General features: G+C 38.0%; 1 protein-coding gene across 3 annotated transcripts in view; it reads left to right on the top strand.

Annotated features, from left to right (window-relative positions):
• Positions 1 to 21,755, top strand: part of sh3pxd2b (SH3 and PX domains 2B) — a 54,954-nt gene extending 33,199 nt beyond the window's left edge. The window contains exons 4-15 of one of the 3 annotated variants that reach the window (XM_077224796.1): positions 611 to 687; positions 8,089 to 8,180; positions 9,444 to 9,469; positions 9,727 to 9,762; positions 12,618 to 12,752; positions 12,904 to 13,005; positions 17,503 to 17,620; positions 17,709 to 17,905; positions 18,293 to 18,339; positions 18,438 to 18,563; positions 18,642 to 19,061; positions 19,122 to 21,755. In XM_077224796.1, coding sequence (XP_077080911.1) covers positions 611 to 687; positions 8,089 to 8,180; positions 9,444 to 9,469; positions 9,727 to 9,762; positions 12,618 to 12,752; positions 12,904 to 13,005; positions 17,503 to 17,620; positions 17,709 to 17,905; positions 18,293 to 18,339; positions 18,438 to 18,563; positions 18,642 to 19,061; positions 19,122 to 20,222 — 2,477 coding nt within the window. In that variant the 3' untranslated portion in view covers positions 20,223 to 21,755. Of the gene's footprint in view, positions 1 to 610; positions 688 to 8,088; positions 8,181 to 9,443; positions 9,470 to 9,726; positions 9,763 to 12,617; positions 12,753 to 12,903; positions 13,006 to 17,502; positions 17,621 to 17,708; positions 17,906 to 18,292; positions 18,340 to 18,437; positions 18,564 to 18,641 lie in introns of all 3 variants that reach the window. The other 2 variants (XM_077224794.1, XM_077224795.1) reach the window with 2 other exon arrangements.

The following is a 21,755-nucleotide window of genomic DNA, read 5'->3' as shown; positions in this document are numbered from 1 at the left end:
CATTGAATTGTTTGAGGTGGCTGATAATACCAGGTGTAACAGGGTTTGTTGTAAATTGACCAATCCAAGGCCATTTTGAGAGGGTGTGGACTCTACCCAGCTCCACTCAGCACATGAGGTCCGGGGCAGTAACCCAACACATCTACACATTCACACCACATCACACACACACCAAGGTGTTTTTCAGCCTCATTCTTCTGAATGTGCCATTGCTAAAAAATCTATGACCCTAGGACCTTGTGGGGGATAGCCTAGTTGTTTTCCCACATGTTTCACTTTAAAGAAAATGTTTTACTACATTCAGCAAAAAGGGACCACAGTATATGGTTTTAGGTTGTGGTGAGTCGTTTTAGGATATGAGTCATAAAACTTAAGATTCTCATTTGTGTTCATTTCTTGGTATTGTTTTATGGGCCACAATCTTTGTTTGGGCAAGTTTCATGCTTGTGGTCTTCCAACATCTGATAAAATGGTCATAAAGCATGAAGGGACATTCCCAAAAGTTTCCCTTTTGCCTTTCAACCCCTGTAAAGAGTGCTGATGAATTTGAGAATGAAGATGCTGATGAATGCAGGGTGTGTTTATAATAATCGTCTTCATTTCCTAACAGGAAAGATTCTCTTCAGAAGAAGCCACATCAGAGACGTGGCCATGAAACGCCTGAAGCCCATAAACGAGTACTGTAGGGTAAGTTAGACAACAAACAGTACACACAACAAACCATCTCACCTGGGATTAGCATTATTTTACACAAAAAAATGAACACTATTAAATATTTACATGTATAATATTTCAATGCACAGCCCAGTCCATGCTGCAGAAGTCACCTCAAATAAAAATGCGGAAGTGCAGATTCTAAATGAGAGCTACTCTTCCGTGAATGGGAATATTTTCAGTAAATAATCAAAAAATAATGTTCTTAGCCAAATTGTCTTTGATGTCCATTGTATATTGATCGATATACTGTTCAAAAGCTTGGGGCCAGTAAGATTTTCTTATGTTCTCAAATGCTGTATTTATTTGATCAAAACTTCATGCAAAAAAACAGTAATGTTGTGAAGTGGTATTACAATTTAAAATAATGTTTTATATATATATATATATATATATATATATATATATATATATATATATATGTATATATATATATATATATATATATATATATATATATATATATAATTATTTAAAATGTAATTAATTCCTGTGATGCAAAGCTGAATTTTCAGCATCATTACTCCAGTCTTCAGCGATCCTTCAGAAATCACTGATTTGTTGCTCAAGACATATATCTTATTATTATCTTATTATTATTATTATCAATCAAAGTGTAAAAACCATAATACAGTTTAACGTCCAGGATTCTGTAATAGACAGAAAGGTTGAAAGAACAGCATTTATTTGAAATAGAAACATTTTGTAACATTATAAATCTCTTGATTGTCCTTTTTGATAAATGTAATGCATTAGCTGAATAAAAGATAGTGTGCGTCTTGCTATCCAACATCATCTGTTCTTTGACTATTAATGAAAATCTCATTAACATCACGTTTGACTACCAACCAAAGCACAACCGAAACAATGTTCTTTTGCAAAATGCACTCAGTTTTGTTTAACCGCTAGAGGCCAAAATTTACATAGTGTACCTTTAACAATATGTCATTATCATCACAAATAATATCAACAAAACTCACCACCACACATTGTACCAAAATGCATGTGAAGGTTGTTCAGAATTTTATTCCAGAACGTGATGATTTTTTTAAATAAATGAAAATGTTTAGTTTTTAAAGATTTCAAGTCAAAAAGGACCCAAGAGTATTTTCACCCTTATATGAATTCTTTCATAAAAATGTTTTTTAATCGTCCTTTTAACTGTTGGAAGGGTATGGAAAAAAACTTGGTCTGAACAGACACATTAACAGCCATTCATTCAAATTAAAATTTGTATCGTTCTGAAAATATTCGTCTAGATGTAAACTGACATTTAGCCAGTGTAAATTCCATTTCAAAAAGCATAGCTTCAGTTATTTGTAATAAACTGGCCTTTACAAGACGTTTACAGAGATTTTTCAATGAGGTAAGCAAGAACCACACTGGAAAAAAAGCTTTTCTTACTCAGTATTTTTGTCTTGTTTCCAGTCCAAAAATCTAAAAATTCTTAAATCAAGATGCATTTACTATATGAGTAAAATGACAAGATATTATGTCCTGTTTTCCAAGGGATTTCATTAAAATTAAGTAAGTAATTGATGCTTAAAAAAAGCAAGATTATCTGCCAACGGGGTAAGAAAATAATCTTAATTCAAACAGAAACAACATTATTTTTCTTACCCCATCGGCAAATAATTTTGCTTGTTTTAAGCATCAACTAAATTTTAATGAATTCCCCCAGAAAACAAGTCTTAATATCTTGTGTCATTTTACAACTTTAGTAAATGCATCTTGATTTAAGAAATGTTTGATATTTGGACTGGAAACAAGTCAAAAATACTAATTAAGAAATGCATTTTTTTTTGTAGTGGACTTTCAGAGAGATCAAATATTTATTGTACAACTTCAGATCAGTTTTTGTACGGTGGTCTGCTGTGCGACTTGAATTGCCTTAAGATGAAAGACTGTTCTGTCTTAAGTGACTGTTGGGCTTTCGGTAGAAGGGAAAAAAAGCTAGGAATCCACATTTGGCAGCGTAATGTCTTCTTTAGGGCAGGGGTTTGGAGCTGCGCTGACTTAGCCTTCGTCAGCACATCATGGCTTTTTGTTGACTTTTTAAAGGGCTGTTTCCAACGGAAACTGTATTTTAAAATGTTGCTTTAAGTGTTTTTCTTTTTTTAAGGTGCCTGTGTGAGTGGTCATGATCTGCGTCTCGTTTTTACCTCTTTTCCTCTCTCATTAGACACGTCTGACTGTAACTATGTAATCGTCAGCTGATGAATCAGTGCTGTTGTGGTTGGCTATAAGAAATGATGCCTAAACTGGAGGTGCATAAATTAAGAAGAAGGAAAAAAACATATAGTTAGATCATTGCAGTCTGATTTACGAATGACTGAGTCTTATGAGACAGTTATTATAGACAGTTTTATTTGAACCCTGAATAACTGATACCAGTGTTTGAACGAGTGTCCTGCATCTTCTGTAGTATTGCTATGAAAATATGTAAATTCACGTCTTTTTAAATTGAATTGAAGTATTTTTTGTATTTAAAATCAAGGATTATCCGCTACATACATACTGTATGTTCTATATAGTCTGCGTTTGTGTGGTATGAATGAGATCCTGATGTACTGTATCCACCGTGTTGTCTTGTGATTTACAGCATCAGTTGTGTTACTTAACTGCCGTTCACAACACAACTGTCCATCAAACCGCTCTTCGGAAACTTGCGGGAAGCAGTAGGTCATCTTGGTACGTGTTGTATGAATACTGTGAACTCCGACATACTACTCTTTTCAGATACTTTTATTTCGTAGGCACATTCAGATGCAGGGTTTATGGCGCAGTGGATAAGACACATGCCTTTGGTGTGAGAGACCCGGGTTCGAATCCACTGTGAGACACCAATGTGTCCCTGAGCAAGACACTTAACCCCTAATTGCTCCAGAGGCGTGCGACCTCTGACATACATAGCAATTGTAAGTCGCTTTGGATAATAGCGTCAGCTAAACGAATAAAAAAATAAAATAAATAATAATAATAATTATGCTAAGTTTTAGGGTACGTTTACACGTGTACTAAAATGGAAAGGTTTGTCCTTTAGGTTTTTTTACGTACAGACGACAACGTTTTCAAATCGATCCCGATCCGCAAAAACGGATAAAAAAAATGCTGTATTCTGCTGCCAGGCCAGTAGTTGGCGATGTCACTTTGTAAAGTAAAACTACACGCTTATAGACTGAACACGTAATATGTATGTGCATGACGTCACAGTATTCACAAATTTACGTTTCTGTTGTTTACACAGGGATCATTTTCAAAAATGTGCACTTTGAAACTTTGAAAGTTTGAGTTTTCAGGCCCCCAGATTGCCTTTGTAGTGTCAATCATCGGTTCCCAGCAGGGGGGTCTCGGCCCACAAGGGGCGTCAGCGAGCTCTTTGGGGGGTCGCGTCATATTTTGGAAAGTGTTGAACAGTGAGCATTAAAGCAGCAGTCTAATTGACTAAAATTGTATAATGAGCGAGTACATCATGAATCCATTTTCCAAACCGTGTTTTTGCCTTATCCTGAATTACTATGGTGCACCTATATATACATGTTTATCTTGGGACTATATTACACTGGTTCGGGCCGTACCGCTGGTGTAACCCTGAACATGCGTGACTCGTCATAGACATAAACAGAGAGAAGTAGCTCCGGCTACAATGTTCTTCCGCAAGATGCGTTATTCTGTTAAGAAACGCATGTTTATTAATCTCTAGAGCGGCAAACGGACATATTACATTAGCTAATTTTATTCACGATCCCCTGGCTGACCAAAAAACGGGTTTTCAACGAGGTCCCAGACACCAGTCATTTTGCTATAGTGTATATTAATTATTTTTTCCCTACTCACCAGTGTGAATACTGATATTTTTGTTATTGCATTCCAAATAGGGCCAATTAATAGGCTACTCCTAGGCTTACGTTCTTAAATTACAAATGGCCTACTGATGTTTTTGTTATAGTATTTTCAATATTATACGCTATTATTTGTGCATAAACAAATCTGGTTATAGTAATAAACATACTGTTTAAACATTTTATCATCCTTGCCGCAAGCTTACAAGAGCGACAATATCATTAAATGTGAAGGGGGCCCTAAAATATTTTCTTGGGGAAAAGGGGGTCAGACAAAGAAAGGTTGGGAACCACTGATGAACGGCCAAAACGCATTAACATTTTTTAATAATTCATTACGCAGAATACTGTCTGTATTCATGGCAGTCTGTATACACTGGTTTCCTTGGTTACTATTTATGTTACGCACTTGTTTCAGTTTCTGTTCATCAGCCTCCCTTCTGCATTAAGCCTTCAGTTCTTCGTTCTGTGTTGATTGTCTTGGTTTTTACGTGGTTGTGTTCATAGCTTATTCCTTTGATCTCCTGAGTATTTACTTGTTGGATTTTGGATAAATTAAAGAATGTGTTATTGATATTCCTTCATCTGCAACCTCCGTTTCTGACACACTTACACAATCTCATACTGTATAACAGCAAGTATGATGGACACTTCTGATCAGGCATTAAAACAGCTAACCCTTAGGTCCAAAGAGGACCGGGATTGAATCTTTCCTGATACTGAAGTCATTTCTTTTCACTGAGTTGTGTGTGAGTGGCGGGTCATTTGTGATGTCATGAAGTGCAGATACAGCTGGATACGGTGGGAAAGCCCACTATTAGCAGAGACTCTCAGGCACATTAATAACTGTCAGTGTGAATGCCCCTTCCGCTGACCTACTCACTTTTTTGTATGCTGGAACATGATCTATATTAATTGGGGTGAAAGGTCAGAAAAGCTGTTAAGATATTTGTTTTGTCGGGTCTATGGCACTCCACAGGTTATTTTATTGGGTAATCAGGTATACTAGCAATTGCTTCAGAACTTGTTTGGTTTTTGGTCATCTGGATTTTATCAAATCTTTTCTTTTTTTTCATCAGACTGCTAAAAGTAAAACATGGAAAAAAAATCTATGTTTTTATTTAGTTAGTTAGTTAGTTAGTTAGTTTTGCTTGAAAAATGTCCATTTAATTAACCCTGTAAAGCCTTGATATTTTATGTTTCAAATGGAACCGTATTAAACCTTTAGAGAAAATATAAATTAATAAAAAAACGTGTGCCTGTTTGTTTTTTTGAGAATCAATGTATTTGGCATGCTTTTATGGCTCATATAGTATGATGTAAAAGAATATGGAGAATAAAAAGCTCATACATGGACAAAAAGAAGAAATTCTGATAGCTTGTAATGTAAATCAAAGATTTTTGTATTGTAAGTTTTGATCATGTTGTTCAAAACAGGCTTTATAGGGTTCAAGATACAACTGGACAACACTTGCAGTAATATTATTTAAATGGTTAGGCAGTTTACAAGTATATACTACAGTATTTAATGAGCAATAACCTATTCCTTTTTGAACAGCCCATGGCCTTATTTGGGCATATACATGAACAGTCTTATCTTTCTCTCTCTCTCTTCCACTTACTACTCGCATAAAACAATCTAGGTAATGCACCCACAGTAAAGAGCACCCAATCGAGTCCATTTACTATAATTGGCCTCCATATAGCCAGTGTCCTCAGGGAATGCTAATATGCAGGGAGGTCAGGTAGTGTACCCTGGGGAGACATCAATCTGTGGACATCAGTGATATCCATGGAAACCGACATGAATAAGATCCATATCCATCCAATCATCATGCAAACCCAATGCTAAGAGGTAAATCTTACATCAGCCTCGGATGGTTCCTTCTCTTAATAAAATGAGCATGTTTTTGCCATAAAAACACCCTTTTCATTAAGAGAATTGAGCATTGGACCAACACGCAAATATGCACATTAAGTGTATTTGGCGAGTCAAAACCAGCTGTGAAAAGTTGGCTCAGGCTGTGCAATGCTGAATTTGGAAAAGGGCACCTTGAGCAGTAGCATCTGAGCTTTGAATTTTAAAATTCCTGTCAGGTCGGACATCATAATTCAGCACGTGGACAGAAGAGACCTCCTTCTGAAGGACACAGAGGCACTCAGCTTTATTAAATAAAAGCTCCTCTGCCAAAATGTACAACAGCAAAAAGCATTTTGTGTCGAGCCGAAAGCATGTGATGTGGGACTAGATTTGAAGTCTGCTGCAGTTTTCTTTTGTTGCTTAGCAGAAAAGCTCATTTGGGTCATTGCGGTTTCAGACTGTCTGCTGATAAACAGACACCTCTAAATCATAGACTGTAAAAAAAGATGGACAAAGCCCCTTCGTTCTCTTCCATTGGCGAGAAGTGAAGCCGCCATTGTCCCGATATGGCGCTGACATCTTAGGACTTGAGTCTGCGCAGTTGCGATTTCGGGACCAGACCTGCTCAGTAGTGAGCAGGAAGCTAAAGCCGCGAAATCAACGTCCCGCTCTGATCCCGCCCTCTCTCTCGCTGAATCAATCGTAAGCATGCGCCTCTGCTGCAGAACAAACCATTATGTCGGTGTGAAATAATTAGTTATAGAAATTTAAATATACAATTTAAAGCTCCAATCTCCTCAGTCCTCCAAAGATCTCTAAAAAAAGTCCGTTGTTGCTTCAGTGACTAGTTTGCTCAGAGAACCTGTCAATCACAGCTGTCAATCATGTACGCCACAGCGCCGTTTTTATAGCATCAAATAACGAACTAAAAACAAACTTATTTTAAAAACAAACACTTGAAATTACATCAGTGTGATGAAAACTACAGTAAATGACAGAAACTATCTTTGGAAAAAAGATATGTGAAGTATAATTTAATTGTTTAGTTGTTGTCACGTCCCATTGATTACATGGGGAGGCGGGGTTTATGAGCTATACTAGGACCGGCCACTGGGGGGCGATCGAGACGCTTTGGCTTCACTTTTCAGGGATTGCGCGGCACGCTTGCTCTAAACAGCTTGCCTTCGATAGTGCAAATCTGCCCTCATGTCATGCCTCGGGTATGAAAGCATACGACTGAGATTGCGAGGATAATGTCAGTGATTTCACATGTAAGAGGCGTTCTCAATCGCTGGAGCTCACCAAGGAACTGAAATTTACGTTTGATGATGATACATGAAAACAAACACCAATGAAAACGAATGACTTCCAATCACATTGGCACTGTGAATCGCTCTCATTGTGAATGTGTGTCTGTATATGGGAAGCCATGGGAACTGTGTTCTTATTTGATGGGTTTGACTTTTGCGTGCTGTAAGAGTGTGTTCTTTAGATGATTGGAGAATACATGACTTATTCTAAACAACCTCTGTTGGTTTGTTTTATTACCTCATAAATTTTGACTGAAATTGAACAACGGTAGTGTACGTGAATATATGATCCTCTTATCGACAACTCACATTTCTGAATGTACGTCATAATAACGAGTATTCATGAATATTGTCCTCTCAGGCTCTGATCCAGCTGCCAGTGTATATTTCCCAATGCGAGGAGGTTCGTGTGTTCTTCGAGACACGTCCTGAAGACCTTGACCCACCTAAAGAGTAAGTTACACACACATTCAAAATCAGTAAAAAATAGCTTAATAACTTATTGAGCCTTAATTCATATTGAGCAGTTTGTTTTTTAAATCAATAAATGTCAAAAAATAAATCAGCACTAGCCTTTAGTTTACACCACAGCTCGACAAAGCCATGATTTGCTGCTTGTTATCGCTAGTCAGGATCGTTAGTATGTGTAGGAGTTGGCGTTCTCGGGGTATTAAGCATTTATTTGGAGACATTTGTTGTGATCTTGTAGGCGTTCACTAGCACAGAGATTTTCCAAAACCCCCAAGTATGATCTTCCCCTTGCAGGGACCCCTTCCTAAATATATTACCGCAGTTATAGATCTTGTCACATGTAAACACCAATTTGTATAGATATATTTAAGAGCAAATTATTGAAAAAAATCTGTAAAATACAAACTTTTTATTTCGATGACTCTGTATTCCACCCACTCTTATATATAATGCAGCTAATATGTTTTTTCCGCGAAGACAACCATTTTTCAGTTGAATTTATATTTATCACATGTAAATATTTTTCCAAAGCAGCTTGAGTGAATGTTTGTGTAAAGCAATCAAGCAAAAGGTGACAGTGGTGAGGAGAACTCAAAAATAATCATGATTACCAACCAGTTTGAAACATTAATGGCAAATTTGCCATTAAAATGACTGAATTAATAATACATTTAAAATGTTTTTTCAAAACTCTTGCTGAGTGCTGATCCACAATTTATTGCTTAGAAATTGTATTTATGTTTATATATATATACACATACTGTATGTATATTCTAGAAATAAAATAATCATTAACTGAAATAAAATAAAATGTAAGTACTAAAATAACTAAAACTAAATAAACTAAAAACTAAAACTATACTGATTGTACTATTTCACAATTACTATTGTACTATTTACGGCTACACTTTATTTTAAGGTGTCATTGTTACAGTTTAATTATATATTTAAGTACTGAGTAATAATAATTAACTACATGTACTTACTATAGAGTAAGGGTAGGATTAGGATTTGGTTGAGGGTTAATAATTTACTGTTATTACTATGGTGAGTACATGTAACATAAGTAACAAGGACATTGTAAAATAAAGTGCCTCCCTATTTACTATTAAAATTACTAAAACTTTCAAATGGAAAATATAAAAATAAAATATCATCCAAAATATAACAGAATATCAATAATACTGCATTAAAAAAAAAAAAATCAACATTATAAATACCTAACTTGAATGTCTCTATTTACAGGGAACCCAGTGGAAAAAAGAAATCTGGTAAGGAACTGATTTATTTTGAGAAAGTGCCATGAGTAAGTTGGATTTTTCGAGTTATACTTCACTTTGACTGTGGTTAGTGTGCCCTCTGGTGACCATGCATAGATCCCTCAAGTCAAAATTTCATGAGAGATACAATATCATCCAGGAAACTTTGAAATCTACCCTTAAATGTGGATGCTTTCATTCCTTAGTTACTTGAACATTTCCACCTTCCCTCTCTCTCATTCCTGCTCTTATTCATGTTCCCTCATCAGGCATTGTGGAGCGAGCGTCTTCTTTCCTAAAGAGAGGTAGTAACAGATACTTGCTTAGCCATGCTCTGTGTGTTTGACCCCTGGAAGTGCGGCTCTTCTGTAGAAGGGTGATCTTTAGGTGGGCGAGGGTAACGCTTGGTGCTCAGTTCCTGTGTGATGTGCATGGCAGTGTGGTGGTGGTGCTTTACTGGAGGACCGTTTAGCAGATCCCTCGTTCAGGATAGTTTTTACACTAGTCTGTAATGGTAGTGGTAAAAGTTCTAGTGTTCATTTATAGTAGTATTGGTTTCAGCAGCAACACAGCTAACACTTTTTTTTCAGAGGGTAAAAGAGAGCAGCGTCAACACCAAATAAATACAAGTGCATTCAAAAACATCAGTTTTGAGGTAGAATATGAGGCTGATGTGTTCTTAACCTGTGTGATACAGTATTCTCAAACTTGATAACTTTAGTATTTTATATCTTAGTGCATGAGGTGTTTTTTTGTTATGAATTAATTGTGCTCTCTTTAACCTTGTGATTAAAATGTTCATCAGGGCTTAAAGATTTATATATATAATCTAAACTGTAGTCATTCCGAATTGTACATGCTTTAGCGACATCTTTTTTGTTCATTTAGTGGAAATAATACTTTATCTCTGAATGATTTCAAAATCATAAGAAGCGAGGAATATAATCTATAGTAGTCAGGATGCTTTATATCAAAGGAATATTTGGTTATCATTTACTCACCTTTATGTTGTTCCGAAGCCATGTGTATTACTTTCTTTCTTCCATAAAGGAGAGATTTTGAAAACTGGTCATGCATATCTTTTATATGCATTGAAATCACATAGGAACTAGTAGTAGTCCATTCAAGAATTCTGAATCCATTCAAATTTTTAAACATAATTCACCAAGTGCATTCACATTTGTCTGATCACTGTTGAAAGAACTATTGGCGTTTGGTATCACTGACGTCAGACCTGGCACAATCTGTCTTCATTCACCAAGTTTGAAAATCCTCAACTGAGATTTCAGAGCTTCCGAAGAAGGTCATCAGTGAATAACAGCTTAAATGACGGTCTATTTCACTATGCTGTTTTATGAATTTTGAAGACTTGGAATAAAGCACAAGAGAGGCTATTGTTGTCATCTTTTTTAAGCTTGTCAGCCCCTGTTTTGCTTTCATCCTATGGAAAGGCGCATCCCGCTAAACATCTCCTTTTTGTTCACAGTAGAAATAAAGTCTCGTGGCTTTGGAATGACACGAGAGAGAAAATCATAACAATTTACATTTTTTAATTGTTTTATGTTTAAACATATTAATATAATTTAAGTTAGCCAACCAGTTTCAGCCAATGCCTACACCCCCGTTCCAAGGTTTGGGGTCAATATATATATACAGGGGTTGGACAATAAAAATGAAACACTTGGTTTTAGACCACAATAAGTGAGATTTACAAACATAATTTCGGGAGGAGTTAACCCATCTAATCTTTCAATTAATATAAGTATTAAGTATAAGTTTCAATTCATATAAGCAGACGCTCACCTTGCTCTGGCATCAGCTGATTCGGCATCCCTCCACCTCCCCAGCTCCACCAACATAATTTAGGCATCTTGCTACCATACTCCTCATCCAAGCATTAGTAGTCCCACTGGGGGTGCACCTAAGCTCGAGTTGAAGCTGCTTCCTCGAGTTCCTCCACTGCGGACAGCAAGCCAAATACTCTTAACCTTATTAGCTTGAAGATTATATGGGTAAATGAACTTGTGAATTTATTAGTATGGTGTAGGGCCTCCTTTTGCTGCCAATACAGCATTGATTCGTCTTGGGAATGACAAGATTCAAGTCCTTCACAGTGGTCAGAGGGAAGTTGAGGCATTCCTCTTCCAGAACAGTGGTCGGGTTAATCATTAATATTAGCCTAGATGTCACGCACAGCACCGTTGACTGAACATCTGATGCATAAGGCACACAAAACTCGTCATCTGATTGGTTGAATTCTACAGGATTTTCGGGAGACGTGTGTGTCACGTACTTTAACGGTCCACCTGGAAACAAAGATGCCGCGACGCTAAACCCCTTCATGGAAGAAGAAAGCGGCCGTGTTTACAACCATTATATTGTGTGGATTGCAATATCTGATGTACAGCTGTGCTATTGCTCTTCTAACTCAACCTTCACACTCAGCTCTTACTGATGGAATGTAAAATCAGTGAAGATTGGCCATATATGGGCATGAATCCTCCAACACTATATTGACCAGGTTTCAGTTTCATTGTCCAACATTCAGGGATAAATTTCATTTTAAGATTTATTAAATTGTTATAATATTTCACATTGCTGATTTAACAGTATATTTAGTCGTATAAATGCAGCTTTGGTAAACACAAGAAACTTTTTCTTACTGACTGTACATTTCAGTGTTAGTGTAACATTTAGAGTTTCAACCTAAACTGATCACTGAAGTTAAGATGGACAGACATGTTTGTGAAAGTCCCTCATGAAATCATTCACAGAAATTGGCAAATTAATTCAGCCGAAACACAATCAGTCTTTGCTTCCATGATTTGGTACAAATCACCTACTAATATTAATATAATATTATGCACTGCAATGGTGTTGTTTATGCCATGGATTATATCGTTTAGGCTCAGGTAAATGTGCTTTATAGATTAATCAAGCTGACAATTCCCATTTGATAATTATTCCGCTCTATTCTGTATTTGCTGTAGCAGTGTTGCTGATTTGGTGTGGGTTTGTTTCCTTGCAAGATTCCCAGCACTAAAACCTCTGGCTTTCCTGCTTTGATCTTTTCCAATCACGTTTGCTTCCTTCTTCTCTTGTCGTGGTGGTGGTGGCACGCTAGGAGAGTTGTCGATACCTGTCCACTCTGTCCCTCCAGGAGGAGACTCGTCCTCAACTGACCCGCTGCTGCTGGACCAATACGTGGCCGTCACCGACTACGAGAAACAGGAGAGCTCTGAGGTCAGCCTGTACGTGGGGCAGGTGGTGGAGGTCATCGAGAAAAATGAGTCCGGTAGGATCCTTCACTATTATTGTCAATCGCCATAAAGTCATTCAGACCTGCTCTGTTAAATGAATTCCTTCATGATGCTCCTAACCCATATGATGTTGTCTCTTCTGTCGGCTTGAGCAACTGAGCAGGCATTTATTATTTCCTTTCCCAGGCTGGTGGTTTGTTAGCTCCGATGATGCTCAAGGTTGGGTACCAGCCACATGTCTGGAAGCTCAGGATGACCCTGATGATTTCTCATTTCCAGCAGAAGAAGGTGAGTCCTGCATGTCATCAAATGTTCCACATCAATCTCACCTGAATAAAATGTTTACAACAATTTAACAAAAAGTGCTACCTCCTGTTTATTCAGATTTGGGTTCTCTCAAAGTTGAAGTGTGTAATTTTTGAATGTTTAATGCAGAGACTATGGGCCTCATTCATGAAACTTAAATAAATATATTGTAAATATATAAGTAATTTGCGGATTCACAAATGCTTTGTATACCACAGATTCGGTAGTTAAGTGTGTGTGTATTAATGAATTCCAAACATTCGTAAATATGGTGCGTGTGCACCAGTGGGGATTTCTTTAAGACTGCAAGGGAAGCTCGGCTTCCCCTATAATGTAAAAAAAATAATGGTCAAATATGAACACGTTCATCTGGAAGACGAGTTCGTTCAGAATCAGCGTCATTTAGCAGGTCGGCTGACTCGATTTCCTTCTCATTCATTCCCGGAGCGTCACAGTGCATTTCCTGTTGAAGCCCAGCGTCCGTTGACTTCAATGGGGCTATTTTAAACAGTTTTTTCAGTGCTTTGAAACTTGGCGGCCATTGGATAAATCTGCGATTATGTGCCGCCCACTGACGCTCAACTTCCGGGGCTGGACTCCGGGCTTCTGCGTGATGATTGGAGGGTCTGTCCAAAGACTGCATCTCCTTTTGATTGACAGCGGTTTTGTACTATAAAAAGTCGCTGAGGCTGAAGCTATTCAAGCTCAGTCCCATCGCGGATTTTACAAGTGTAGTCGAAAGACAAACCTATTTCTTGGTATTTGCTTGGCAAAATTACTAGCCAAGTTTCATTATACATTTCACACAATTATACACCACATTCCTGGTTTCAGTTTAACCTAATTCCCACATTTCCTCCGTCGAGTTTAATATATATCTTTTAGATTGTTTGTTCATTCATTCATTCATACATACAGTATATATATATATATAAACAAATTTTATGATGTAGGCCGAAAATGAGCTTCCCCTCTTTGAAAGACCAGCAGCCACCACTGGTGTGCACGCTCATTCACAATTAGCATAATCGCCACCCATATATATATAAAAATGCAGTAACCAGCCATATTAACTTCTCCATTGTTATTCAGTCATTGTACAAGTAGGATGATTGGTGTAGTATCGGTGTAGTATTTGTCCCTCCTCCACTGTGATTGGACTGCTGGGTAAAGTGACAATGACGAGTGCTACCTATTACCCAAAGTGTTACAGTAAAAAAAAAACTTGTGAAATATTATTATGGTACATAGTGCATCAAAATGCAATGTCAACAGTTTGCCTAAATTAGAACACAGAACGTTTAAATGTTTTACGCATCATTTACGCGTGGTAGGGAGCAGGTGTAAATTTCTTTCGTTTCAACTAACATTTTGAATCCGAAAATTTACATCAGAGCGGCTTTATGAAATTTTACACAAAAAGGTTTCATAAATGAGGCCTTATAAGTGTAAAGTTGCTGTCATGTCAATAGAAATCCACACAGTCTTCAATTTTACTTGAGGATAAAATATTTCCCTATGTAAATTTTGCATTGTGTTCAAGTTGGCCGTGTTTATTTGCCGCATTGACCTACAGAAAGCTGCGTGCTTTTAAAGTGACTTCTGTGGGAGCTGTGCTATTGATAATAGACAATGGACCTTTTTTGCCCATGAAGTCTTAAATGGGTTGTGAAACACAATTTTTCTGCCACTTTCACAGCATTGTTCTGTTTGAATAGTCTCAGCTTCTGGCTCAAGCAAGTGACCTCAAGAAACCAGTAGCCCGAATGATAAATCGTTGCTGGACTGTTTGGATAAAGCTGAAAGTATACGTCACTTGACCGCATTCCACTCTGGCTCACAGACAGTCTGTGTGATGTAGTGTTCATCATCAGCACAGTCCCGATGTGTGAGCACAACGTTCGCTTGCAGCCCGTTTTTTGTGGAAACAACAGCATGTGCAATTGATTTGAACACTTGAAAAGAAAGGTCCACCAGATAAACTTTAAAAGGCATGCACTTTAAGCTCTTCTTAAGACAAGAGCACCACAGAAAATGAATTATACCACAGCCTTAATACCTCAAATAGTAAGATTTGCTGAGGAGAGGTGCTTTTACATTTCAAAACCCCAAAGTATACTTAAGTTTTGACGTGAATGCTTAGCGTATACGTATAGCCTAAACACATTACCTTTTCTAAGGTATACTCCATTTGATAATGTGCGCAATTACTCAACACATGCACAGTAGTGTCTGTGCTATTTCTTTCCAAAAGATATAACCAATAAAAATGTCTTTGTACTCTTAAACAGAGCTGCGTATCTCTGAAACTCTTCTATTGTTGATGCTGACTCCACTAGTTTGTTTTTTATAATCTCATCGCACATTGTATACATACCCTAGTGTACATGTAAAACACACTGTATACTTTGGGCTTAAGAGATCAGACTTTTGATGACTCTTGATGAGCAAGTTTTGAGGATAAAAGAACACAGAGTGTCAAATGTTTCCCTCCCAAAGCAATATGAACTTGGCAAACCAGTTGTTGTTGTTGTTTTTTCACAAAAGTCTGGAGTTCTTGGGTTTATATGCATTGCTTAAAGGGATAGTTCACCCAGAAATCAATATTTTGTCAACATTTACTCAGCCTCATGTTGTTCTAAACCAGCATGAGTTTCCTCCTTCTGCTAAACACAAAAGAAGATATTTTTAAAGAATGTTGGTAACCAGACAGTTGACAGTAGCCACTGACTTGCATAGTATTTTTTTTTCTTACTATGTAAGTCAATGGCTACCGTCAACTGTTTGATTACCAATATTCTTTTAAATATCTTCTTTAGGTGAAATAACCCTTTAAGCAAATGATATAAACCCAGGAACTCCAGACTTTTGACACTAATCCCTTTAGTGACGTGAAAATTACACACTTTACCATTCAACAAAGTTATAGAAAGGAAGACTTATTCAGATGTTATTCATAAAGAGAGATGAGAAGGATAGAGTTTATCAAATTTAAGTGCAGTTTCTAGTTTTACTTCAGGACTACATGACAAAGATTGTATATTTGGTGGCCCGACATAAAGAACCGTGGCCTTAGGTTTTCACATGTGTCTGCTTGCTCTCTGCTGGAGTGTGCCGGAGATTCTGGTCACTGCCGAGGCACGTTGGTCGCCGGCGTACTTTAGGGGATCTATTCAGCACAGGCTTTGGTCAAGGTGGAAAGCATACCACTTTATCACTCTATTGTGATGGTCGCCCCCACCCCCGCATTTGTGACTTCTGCATGCGCCATTGCATGAACTGCACTGTATGTGGTGTAGAACTGAACAAAGCATGAATCAGGGAATTGTAACACAGGTGTCATTATTATTATTATTTGTACAATACTTTCAATACTTCAGTACTTTATTTCCTGAGTTATATCTTGTTTACAAAAATAATTGCCAAAGCACATGAAATAACTCATGCTCCTGCAAAATAAATGGTGTTGGTTGATGCATGACTTGTCATGAAAACTCTGTAAAAATGTCAGACAATAAAACACAATCACAATTTAAACCAATTAATCACACAAGCAAAGAGCAGAAGAAGTGGCCACCTGTGGCACCTGTGTGTTAGTCATTATTTTTTTGTATTACAATACGTACTACACAGTTAAATACATACAGTAATGTGAGTTCGGTATTCTGCTAATTATATCAGAAGTAAATCAGAATGATTCACACAGTTTCATAGTGTGTTGTGCTGCACAACCAAAACATTTGCATTCAATATTAAAGTAATGGAGAAATAAAAGAAAAAAAGTTAAAACTGAAGCTTGTATCTGGCATAAAAACGAATGTATGAATATAAGAATCATTTAAACCTGGTGGAGTCGTGTTATGTTTAGATTGTGATTTTGTTGTGAGCATGTGAAAATAATCATTCTTCCCAGCAAATGTGCTTATGCTGTCAATACTCTGTTGAGTCTCTGATCAGATCCTCTCCAACCTCCTCCATCTGCTATTCATGACAAAGCTCGAGAGAAAATGCAGATTGCAAGCATTCATCTACTGTAAAATGTAAATACAAATGTGAAAAGTGACAATTTTACCACAATATCAAATTTACCACGTTTCCATTAAACTATTTTAGCAAAACAATGAGAGCATTATTAGCTCAATTAATCTTTTAAAGAAAATGTATGGATGTCATTGCATTGGATAAGAAAATATTCAAGTGCCATTTATTTTATCGAATAATATCACAAGCAAACCTTTCAATCAAGTTAAAGAATTGCACATATCTATTGATAAAACAATGATAAACTGTTCAAAATGTAGAAAAAAGTGTTTGGATAATTTCTGGTTGTCTAGCTTTAGAGAAACATTGATGTTATATGTATTCATTTTGTGCAAAACAAAGAAAACGTAAGTGGTAAATTTGCTGTAGTGGTTGAATGTTATTCATGACCAGCATATTTACCTAAAAAAAGTTGAAATATTCTTTTCGTTTCCTCAGAGGAAAAGTACACCGCAATCTATCCTTACTCTGCACGTGATCAAGATGAAATTGATTTGGAGAGAGGCATGACTGTTGAGGTCATTCAGAAAAACTTGGAAGGCTGGTGGAAGATCAGGTAAAAACAAATGCAAATGTACTCAGAAAAAAGGACAAAAATACTTAAGCATTTTCTTGAATAGAGCATTGTCCCTTTCACACCATAGATACCAAGGAAAAGAGGGCTGGGCCCCGGCGTCCTATCTGAAGAAGGCTGACATTCTCAGTCAGAAGATGGCGGCTGGTGGCCCCGTTCATGCCAGCACTAATGACCTAGACGTGGCTTTCAAACAGCAGAATGCCAACAAGGAAAATAAGGAGAATCAGCGGGACCGGTTTTCACCATTTTCAGACAGCAAGCGCAGTAAGCAACAGTTTGTTTGATTCTAATCCAAAAAAATTCAAGTATTTCTCCGATCAATCTAATCTAATGTACAGTCAGCCAGACATTATTGCAAAATACTTCCCAAAAGAGTGATCAAGGCACCAAGCTGAAGTAAAAAAATATTGATGCATCCCTAGTTGAGTCTTTCAAAAATACAATGGCCTGATTAGCTCCATTTACTTGCTTGAGATTGTAGTGCACTCTCAGTGCTGAGTTGCATCAGGAAGGGTATCCGGTGTAAAACATATGCCAAATAAACATGCGGATGATCGACTGTGGCGACCATAACAAGAGCAGATGAAAGTGAGAGAGACTTGCTTGAAAAGATTGTTGGCTCTCTAAACTCTGCTCTCTTTTCTTTTGCAGAAGCAGGAGCTCGACAGAGACCTCCACCACGCCGGGATCTTACAATAGTAAGGGTGATTCTTCTTTTACAATTGCATCTCAAGTATTTCTAAAAGGTTCTACAGGATACTCAAGATTTTGACGTTCTAACTGTCTCTAATTCCAGCCACGAGGAGTGAACCTGCCTAAACCCCCAGTGGCGCCGCAAGTAGAGGAGGAATATTACACCATCGCTGACTTTCAGACAACCATTCCAGATGGAATTAGCTTTCAGGCGGGAGTGAAAGTTGAAGTGAGTCAAAATATTACTCAAATACATCTAGCTATTACAAATGAATTTCTACATTTACCTCATACCCTGTATTCCCAGGTCATTGAGAAGAACTCCAGTGGCTGGTGGTACATTCAGATTGATGAAAAAGAAGGCTGGGCTCCAGTCACATTCATTGATAAATACAAGAAGACTAGCAATGCCTCTAGGCCTAACTTTTTGGCTCCCCTTCCTGGTGAGATGGGTCAGCTGAAGTTTGATGATACCTCAAGCAATAATACCAACTCTGAACTTAGTTGGTCCAAACCCTTGCCAGACGAACCTTCATCCAATTCTGAATTTTCCACCCGTTCCAAGCTAAGAGAATGGAAGCCCAACGCCGTCAAGGGCAGCTCCCATTTTTCTGCGCCCTTACCACCACCCCCATCCTCACCTACTGCTGAAGAGAAGCCGGCTTTACCTCCAAGGAGAGAATCCATCAACAAGAGCCTGGAATTGGAGGACAAACCCAAAGTAGACCTTTCTAAACCTGTCCTACCCAAAGTAGACCTTTCTAAACCTCTCCCACCCAAAGTAGACCTTTCTAAAGCTCTCCCACCCAAAGTAGACCTTTCTAAACCTCTCCCACCCAAAGTAGACCTTTCTAAACCTCTCCCACCCAAACCACCAATCTCAGGGGTCATAGTCCCATTGGTGACGCCAAAAGCAGCTCCTCTCAAACCAGACAAACCCCCAGAGATGAAGAAGGAGGAGAAGAACAAGCAACTCTATCTGCGCAATGAAATGGGCTTGGAGTGCGGCCACAATATCTCAGCCAAGGAGGTGAAAAAGTTTAACCTAAAGCATGTGGCCAAGCAGCCTCCCAAACCCAAACCAGATTCACTCGAAGAGAAGCCTGATTCGCCCAACCCAGCCCCCTTCCTGAAGCCGAAACCAGTGGTCAGACCAAAGCCCCCCCCTGCAGTGAAACCAGAGCCGGTAGCTAAGAGTGAATTGGACATCACAAACCTTCGGAGTAAACTTCGTCCGTCTAAGCCTCCAGATCTCAGTGGCAACTCAAGTGATCCCAACCAACAGAACGACATGCCGTCCAGTAACCCCCTGAATAATGGCGGAACAAACGAAGAGCCAAAATTCCCCCCTAAGCAACAAAACGGCCATAACCCGTCAGAAACAACTAAACCGCCGACACCTGCACCAAAAGAGCCTCCCCAGAGGCCGTCTGTGGCCCCTAGAAGGCCTCCACCACCAAAGAAGAGTTCAGAGCCAGCCAGTCCTACTGACACCAAAGACTTGCTGGAAGCCAAGCCGGCTGCCCCTCCTCAGAGCAGACCCCCGCCACCCAAAGCGAAAGCCTTCCCTTTGCCAGCCTCCAAAGAAAAGGAGAAGGAGGAACCCAAGCCCAAAGTACCTGTGCCACCAAAGCCCCTCTTTAAGACAGAAAAACCAGGGCCTCCGAGAGACAAACTCCCTCCCCTTATCAAGGAGCCAGCCAAAGAGGAGCTGTTCTTAGCCGTGGCAGACTTTGAAGGAGACGAGCAGACACCTGGCTTTAAAGAGGGCGCCGTCTTCGAAGTGCTGGAGAAAAGTGGTAGCGGCTGGTGGTTTTGTAAAAATGTGAGTGATGGGCCAGTGATGGAGGGCTGGATTCCTTCCAATTACCTGACCAAGAAACCTTAGGTACTCTCGGCATCGCTGCCTAAAGAAAACTTATTTAATTAACATCTTTATTTATGGGTACCTTTTTTTTAAAATCACATTCCATCCTTTGCAAGTTCAAACAGGCCATAATAATTAGTTTGCTTGCTTTTTAATTGTGTAACTCTCCCTTTAGTGTGCTTTCATACGCTAGCACTGTTACTTGCACATTCTTATGTTAATCAAACCTTATATGTATCGCTAAGGGTTTAAGTGACTATCAATATATCAATGACTTTTCACAGCCTCCATGATATTGTGCCTCAGTATAATATGCAAAGCGTTCTGTGCTTTTTGCGTAGTATATGCAAATAAGTAAAGCTTGATATCTGAGCAGTGTATATCAGCAGATTGAGTCTAGATTAGAATATGAGTATGCTTCTATATTACACATACTACAAAACCTTACAATTAGACAGTTGGAGCTTCAAATCAAGCCTGGAGAACTTAAACACTCTAGCTTTATAACGCTACGTTTCCAGTTTGAGTCTTTTAGTTTACAGCCAAGTACAAATAGTCATAAATATTGTAGGTTCTAAGACTATAAAACTCTACAAACCACGTTGCTTGTTTATCTACTTAAATTTTCAATTGTTTGGTTTCAAGCTTCACTTTTTATCGACTCTGCACTGTGGAACTGATGAGTAAAGGGAACGTGTGGAATGAGAAGATGCAAGAAATGTTTAAACACACAGCCTTAAGGTTTACAGAACGGTGTGACCCATTTCTATTCTCATTTCATTTCTATTTGATTTCTGTCGTGTACATGTTATGCAAACATTGATATAAAAAGCAACTCTGTTTTGCAGTACCAATTGTCCACATTAGTGAATAATGGATTACCTCAGAGCAGCCATACTTTTGTCAATCTTTTATATGTCAGTATTGCCCAAAGTATTTTCATACCATTGAATAAGGTGCTTAGATATTTTACAATCATTGTCAAATGTTTCAACATTCATGCTTGACTGGTTTCAAGTATACATTTGATAAACATGTTTATTGTTAACACTACATCTGGAAATGTGTATTTTATGTTACTAAAAATATTTTGTGTTTTGTTTTCCATTCATTTGTTTATCAGAAAACTAAATCAGTGTTAAATAGGTGCCCAGTGGGACTTGACAATACTGGGAGCACCAAAAATCATACGCTGACTTTGCTCTACGGTCATTAGCTCCTGGTTGCTATAAAATGCATCCATAAAAGCAGTCCATCTTTAAACGTGCCACATGCAAGTGCCTGAGCTAGGAAAGGATAATGGAAGGTGTTCTATCGTTGAGAGGTATTGGCTAGAAAAATACTATGAAAGGATAACAGAGTGAAGAAGGTAAACACTGTAAGTATGAAACATGACTGTTCAAATGTGTTTCTCGAACCAGGAACAAAAGCAAGATGACATGGGTTACCTTATTATTTTTTTATTTTTTTGTGTGATCTTTTGTTAATAGTATTTTTGTCTTTTAACTTTTTTTTTTACATAATGTAAATCAAATAAACATTTTAAATAGTCAA

Source organism: Siphateles boraxobius, unplaced genomic scaffold, assembly GCF_051911475.1.
Source record: "Siphateles boraxobius isolate OS27281-9 unplaced genomic scaffold, OSU_SipBor_1 92, whole genome shotgun sequence".
Lineage (NCBI taxonomy): Eukaryota > Metazoa > Chordata > Actinopteri > Cypriniformes > Leuciscidae > Siphateles > Siphateles boraxobius.
The sequence above is the reverse complement of the archived record's forward strand: the minus strand, read 5'-3'. Positions and strand labels throughout refer to the sequence as shown.